This window comes from Temnothorax curvispinosus, unplaced genomic scaffold (genome assembly GCF_003070985.1).
Source record: "Temnothorax curvispinosus isolate PA1 unplaced genomic scaffold, ASM307098v1 QBEX01011972.1, whole genome shotgun sequence".
Lineage (NCBI taxonomy): Eukaryota > Metazoa > Arthropoda > Insecta > Hymenoptera > Formicidae > Temnothorax > Temnothorax curvispinosus.
Window position 1 is genome coordinate 25888 of NW_020221752.1, and position 7428 is coordinate 33315.

The following is a 7428-nucleotide window of genomic DNA, read 5'->3' on the forward strand; positions in this document are numbered from 1 at the left end:
TATATATATATATATATATATATATATATATATATACATATTGCTATATTATTAAATTATTACATACCAATAACTGGAATGGAAAACTCCCATTATATAAGATAAAGAAAAAAAGAAAATAAACTTTGTTTTGCAGATTTACAGATTATTTACGATACAGATAATCAAGAAATGGCAGACGGCAATTTGTTTGACGCGCATACAGGTATCGCATATTTTAATATTTTAATTTTTTTTTAAAAGTTTAATATTTTTATTTTCAAATAACGAAAAATTTTTGTTTTCACTTTTTTTATGTTCTTCATTTAACTCGATTTGTTAATTCTACATGTGTCTTGACAGTTATGTCGTACTATTTTTTACGAGTTTCATATAATATCTTTGTATATTCTATTATTTATTATATTCTTTCCATTTTGTTCAAAATTTCTTATTTTTTGTTCAATATCTTGCATTTTATTAATTGTTCTATTTATTATTTACAGTAGAGCAGCTTGCGCCTATATCACATGCTGAAAATCAACAGAATGTAATACCCACTACCGACGAAATATCAAATGGACACAGATTTTTACGGAATAACTTCGCAAATAGTACGACTGCAGAGAGAATAAAACTTATGAGCCCTTTTTCTTTTCCAACTCGTTATAATTCGGAAATAATCGATATTTTTAATAAGAAAAATCACGCATTGTGGCACACTATGTACGTTTGGGCTGCGTTCGAAAACTTCACTCGAGTGCACATCAGCGTCGTCCTGTCTTTGTTCAATTTTTAGTAACAAAGATAGAACGACGCGGTATGCATCCGAGTAAAGTTTTTGGACGCAGCCCAAACGTACATAGTGGTGCCGCAACGCGTGATTTTTCTTATTATTTTGGAATCAACTTTTTCTTATTGAAAATATCGATGATTTCTGAATTATAACAAGTTGGAAAAGAAAAAGGGCTCGTAAGTCTTATTAGAAGGGTAAAATTCATCTGTAGTCGTACCATTTGCGAAGTTATTCCGTGAAAATCTGTGTCCATTTGATATTTAGTCGGTAGTGCGTATTACATCCTGTTGATTTTCAGCATGTGATATAGGCGCTGGCTGCTCCACTTGTATGTTTATAGCCTTGTATGTTTATACAAGCGCGTATTCATAAATTTTGTAAAATAACGGCACTCTCATTTAAGGCAAAGAACATCTATTAATGTATCATAATAATATGTATGTAAATATGTATTTATTTATTTATTTACTTATTTATTGTTTTAGTAGCTGCATCTGAAGACATTCGGACACTCCAGTCAGAATGCTGGACTAGCGGGTAGAGGGAGGAGGATTCGCGGCAGGTCTCCTATCCGTCGCGGACGACGCGGTAGACTTGCAAGTTCATCAAATCAAAATCAATTTCGAGAAGGTAAGAAACACGTTTTTATCATTCAATTTTATCGCTGATGCGATATAATGATGATATCTAATGTTTAATGTGTTATTTACAGAGACCGAATCGCGGTGCCGTTTTCCTCACTTCAAATGCGTGCAAGCGACCGAGCGCCGTGGGAAGAAGTACCGTCTACGTCGCCCCGGTCTGGCGGTGTAATGTAGCACCGTCGCGTAGAGTACAAAAATATTTCAATTTCAATAAAAAAAATATATATATATAATTATAAATATTTTTATACTATACACGACGTTGCCCTCTTTGTTACGTTACACCGGCTAGACCGACGCAGCGTAGACGATACTGCTTCTCACGAAGCTCGAGCGCTAGCCCACGATTGGAATAGGAAAAAACGGCACCGCGATCCGATCTCTAGTTGTTAAGCTAAAATCTCGTACCAAATAGCTTCCAGTAATAACCATGATGTCATTTTTCTAATCTGGTGTGTATTTATTGTGATTTTTTTTTTTATTATTTTAGAAACTGATGAGGAAGAAAACAGAAGAACGCAGGTACTAATCACACGTGTCGAATCTATTGGAAATGGAAACGAGAGAAGTGAGATTATAAATGAAGGTATGTGTGCATGTACACATGTTATTAATACTGTCTGTTTTTATATATTTTTTATTATTCATTATTATTGTTATTACAATTAGTATAATAATCTTTTTTAAGCCTTATGTCCACGATGCCAGAAATCGCTGCGAGATCTCGGACGCCGAAAGAATTGACCAATCACATTTAAACAATTTAGCCAACGCCATTGGTTAATTCTTTCTCTGCCCGAGATCTCAGAGTGATTTCTAGTGGGCACAATTAAGGCTTTATACTATCATTTATATGTAACATCTTTTGATGTAACATATTGTTCGAGAGCGCGCGGTAGCGCGAGGTAGCGCGCGGTAGAGGACGACCACAAAAGAAACGGAGAGGAACAGCAAGTACAGAAATACAAAGTTTAATGTTCAATATATATACAGTTATTTACACGAGTTTCCCTTTCAGGCAAAATTACCGAGAGCGCGCACAGAGTTTAGCTCGGCGAAAGCGGCGATATAGCAATTAATTGCGAAAAGCGGTGATGAGCGGTGAAGCAAAGCGGTTGTATAAGAATACTAGCGGTGATCTGCGAGCGAAATCGATTCCGCGGCGCAGCGGCGGTCCTTTTAACTCCTCCGAGGCGAAACTCCCTCTCTGCAGATTTCTCAGAATTTCGGGAGGGTGATTGGCCGTCGGAGTCTCGCGTCATGGAGCTGACGTCACCGTTTTCACGTGGTGACCCGACGGGGTCGTCGCCTGTTTTCGAGTGCTTTGTGTATAGCATGGATCGTTCCTTTGTTCTAGCGTTGTTGTTTGACTTTATTATTGATGACAATGTTAAAGTTTCGAGAAAGCTAATCCCGAAAGATCCATGCTATACCGAATATTTCCGTGACAATTTTGAACGGCATTTCACGCGAATATTAATTTACTGATTTTACTCAATTTACTGCAGGCGTGCATGTGCTGACATGCAGCCGAACGCGACTTCGTCGCGATGCTAAAGTTTACGATCTCAAACACATATACAATAAAGCTTCTACTGCAATAGAATATTCTGTTCCGATTTTATTATATACTTTTCACTTTTAATTAATTTCTTAAATTTAATTGACATTATCAGGAATGACAGTTACTGCCGATTTGATTCCGCTATTGGACGATGTTGGAAGAACAAATAGGATATCTCCACGTGGTCGCGGAAGGCATGTTAGACGCGGCCGCAACATGCAAAGAGGTAGAAAGGTTGTGTTTTTCTAATATTCGGTTCAGAGTGATTTGCATGAGTTATCAATTATTTATCTACTTAAAGTCACTTATTTATTAACGCAACTGATTTTGCGCAAACACTTTTCATTCTTTACAATGAACAATAATAGCGATACAAACATGTTTCGGTTTACGCTTAGATTTAAAAAGTTGATTCCAAAATAATAATAGAAATCATGAGTTGCGACATATTTGTATGTTTATACAAGCGCGTATTCATAAGTTTTATAAAATAACAGCACTCATTTGAGGCAAAAAAAATCCCTAATGTATCATCATAAATATATGGAAGGGTAAAAGTAGTCATAGCGGTGTAATTCAAAACTTCTAAAATATTGACTCGTGTGCATAGATGCAATTTATATATTGTACAGATTGCATATATGCACACGAGTCAATATCTCGAAAAATTTGGTTTACACCGCTATGGTTTTTACCTCTCCATATATAAATATATGTGTTCACTTGTATACTTACTTATTTATTATTTTAATAGCTGCATTTGAAGACATCCAGAGACTTAGTCAGAATGCTGGACAAGCGGGTAGAGGGAGGAGGAGTCGCGGCAGGCCTCCTAGCCGTCGCGGACGACGTGGTAGACTTGCAAGAAGACCACATCTAATTCGAGAAGGCAAGAAATAACTCGTTTTTATCATTTATCGCAGATGCGATAATGATGATATCTAATTGTTTAACGTATTATTTAGCTAAAAGAAAATCTCATACCATAAAGCTTCTAATAGTAGTGATGATGTCATTTCTCTAATCTGCTGCGTATTTATTGTGATTTTTTCATTATTTTAGAGACTGTGAATACTGATGAGGAAGAAAGAACGCAGGAACTAATCGCACATGTCGAACCTATTGAAAATGAGAGAAATGAGATTATAAATGAAGGTATGTATGCATGTACGCTGCGCGTCAATGATTTCTTCCCTGAGGTAAGAAGGGAACATAAAAGTCTAGGACGCTATTGGTTAGCTTCTATTAAAGTCACAAGAATTTTTATGTTCCCCCCTTACCTCAAGAAAGGAATCATTGACGCGCAGTATGTATACATGTTATTAACAGTGCATGGTTTTTTTCATATTTCTTATTTTTCATTATAATTGTTAATTATTATGATTATTAAAATTAATATAATAAACTTTCGTATATTGTTGTTCGAGAACGTAACATATTTTGATGTAACATATAGAATGACTACATTTACACGGCAGCTTGTAATCCGGTTTTATAACTAGCGTATACTACCGATCAAAAATTTATCTTCTTTCGATCGTAATGATCATTTTGATATGAGCTTGGGGAGAACACGATAACCGGGGCCCCTTGATTTGACTGTGGTTTCTGGTAGTATTTTTTACGCTGAACAAAAAATTATATAGATCTTATAGGGCTAACTGCTTTAGTTTTCGAGATATGCAGTATTAAAGTTCAAAATAAATATAACTTGGTAAATGTTTAGATTAAGGGCGACCTCACCGATTTCAATGACCTTGATATATGTTGTCAAAGTCACGACCCCGAGTGACCTTCAGAAGGTTTTAACCGTCGCTCGTTATTCATTAAAAAGTTATTAACAAAAAAAAGTTTTGAAAATATAGCAGCTATTTTGAGTATTGGAAAACATAATAACTAATATATATGTCGAAATTGTTCACGCATATACTTTCCACGCGAACCGAGGTTCACGCACACCCCCCCCGTGCTTTCGGGGGAGGTGCGGAAGTCCCGAAATAGTTCACGCATACACTTTCCACGCAAACCGAGGTTCACGCACACTCCCCCCCGTGCTTTCGGGGGAGGTGCGGTAGTCCCGAAATAGTTCACGCATATACTTTCCACGCGAGCCGAGGTTCACGCACACCCCCCCCGTGCTTTCGGGGGAGGTGCGGTAGTCCCGAAATAGTTCACGCATATACTTTCCACGCGAACCGAGGTTCACGCACACCCCCCCCGTGCTTTCGGGGGAGGTGCGGTAGTCCCGAAATAGTTCACGCATACACTTTCCACGCGAACCGAGGTTCACGCACACCCCCCGTGCTTTCGTGGGAGGTGCGGTAGTCCCGAAATAGTTCACTGCATATCTCGAAAACTAAAGCAGTTAGCCCTATAAGACCTATATAATTTTTTGTTCAGCGTAAAAAATACTACCAGAAACCACAGTCAAATCAAGGGGCCCCGGTTATCGTGTTCGTGCCCGATTTTCGATACTTAAACTACAACGTTTAATGATATCTAATTTTTTAATGTGTTATTAAACTAAAAGAAAATCTCATACCATAAAGTTTCTAATAGTAGTGATGATGTCATTTCTCTAATCTGCTGCGTATTTATTGTGATTTTTTCATTATTTTAGAGACTGTGAATACTGATGAAGAAGAAAGAACGCAGGAACTAATCGCACATATCGAACCTATTGGAAACGAGAGAAATGAGATTATAAATGAAGGCATGTGTGCATGTACGCTGCGCGTCAATGATTTCTTTTCTGAGGTAAGAAGGGAACATAAAAGTCTAGGACGCTATTGGTTACTTCTATTAAAATCACAAAAATTTTTATGTTCCCTTCTTACCTCATGAAAGGAATCATTGACGCGCAGTATGTTTACATGTTATTAACACTGTATGTTTTTTTTTATATTTCTTATTATTTATTATTGTTAATTATTATGTACTATATATATCAAAGCTTGTTTCAAATGTTTCGAGTATCAAAATAGGTTCATATTTAGATAATCGTTGTAATCAAAAGAAAAAAGGTTTTGTATCAGATAGTATACGGTAGTTACTGAATTGCATTAAAAGCCGCCGTGTAAACAGTCTATAGATCTTCTATTGCAATAGAATACGATATTATTTTTCTAGCCTAGTGTGTATTGATTGTGATTTATCATTATTTCAGAAACTGCAAGAATTGAAGAAATTAGAAGATCGGAGGACATGCTGCTCACAAGAGCAAACGAAATGATCGCAAGAATAGATGAAGAAAATAGAAGATCGGAGGACATGCTGCTCACAAGAGCAAACGAAATGATCGCAAGAATAGACTCTATTCTGTCTGAGAGTGAGAGAAATGGCATTGTAATGAATAACGAAGGTATGTGCGTATTTACATTTTGACTCATATTTCATTAATATTATTATTAGTTAAGTAATAAACTTTTTCTGTGTTGACAGATGAATGTATTTTTGATATACCGGAAGATGATTACGGTGCTCTTGGTTTCGACGATGAACAAAATGACTTTACCTTTTCATCCTGCTCCGTCAGGTCCGGTGTCCGCGTCAAACGAACGGGGTGCGTGTTGTACGTGCCGGAGTACACCTGCTACTCATGTATTTGTGCCGTGCGGACATCTATGTATTTGCAGTGATTGCAAGCAATGGTTTCTTGATTACAAATGTCTATTATGTCGGAAGGTTTACATGGATTGTATTCGTGTCATTACCACATAATATATTTATTAAAGTTATTACCAATCCCCGACATATATATATCTTTATCTTTTAGTATTTTGCTTCAAATAGTTCTTATTCTTACTTTTATTACTTAATTTTATTCTTAATGATTATTCTTAAATACATACTTTAATCGTCGTAGAGATTCGTTATTCGACGTCCCATTTGCGTTATATATTTCCTCAATTGTCCGAGCGCGAAATCTTTCTTCGGCATATACTGTCGACCTTTGTGCCCTTCGTCGTCACGAAGGATGTCGCTTATCGTCGCGCTACCTTCGATTCTGTTGATTCATTTTTGAGTCGCTCGTAAGTCGAAAAAATATTTCTGTAATATGTTAGTTCTAATAATTTTGTGTTTTTATTGTATTGTACTTATATTATATTAACCTTGTAGTTCTGCTGTGAATAATTTTTGATAATTTCAGATATTATATATACTACAGTAAAATTAATTGCAATAATTTTTTTTACCTAAGCCCCGGTCTGTGATTCGTTCTTATGTATCCTGTCTTTATTTATTCTCTTAAACAATCATAGCTTATAAAAAAATGACAGTGGACAAGATAAAGTTTGCGCTATTCGTATAAGAGCTCTAATTCTCTCTTTATCGTACACACGGGGATAACAAGTTGTGTGTGCCTAGCTAACTGAAATTTGCAGTTCTGATTTCCAGAGGGCTGCGTTCCAAAATTCACTTTAGTTAATTAAAATGCTACAGTA

General features: G+C 36.3%; 1 protein-coding gene across 1 annotated transcript; it reads left to right on the plus strand.

Moving 5' to 3' along the window:
- Window positions 1-1311: 1311 nt before the first annotated feature.
- LOC112462147 lies at window positions 1312-6583 on the plus strand (the record flags this gene model as incomplete). The annotated part of the gene is made up of 8 exons (XM_025027775.1): window positions 1312-1405; window positions 1910-2005; window positions 3096-3209; window positions 3738-3872; window positions 4046-4138; window positions 5604-5696; window positions 6150-6344; window positions 6425-6583. Coding segments are annotated over exons 3-8 (787 nt in total), but the record flags the coding sequence as incomplete, so codon positions are not given.
- Window positions 6584-7428: the final 845 nt, after the last annotated feature.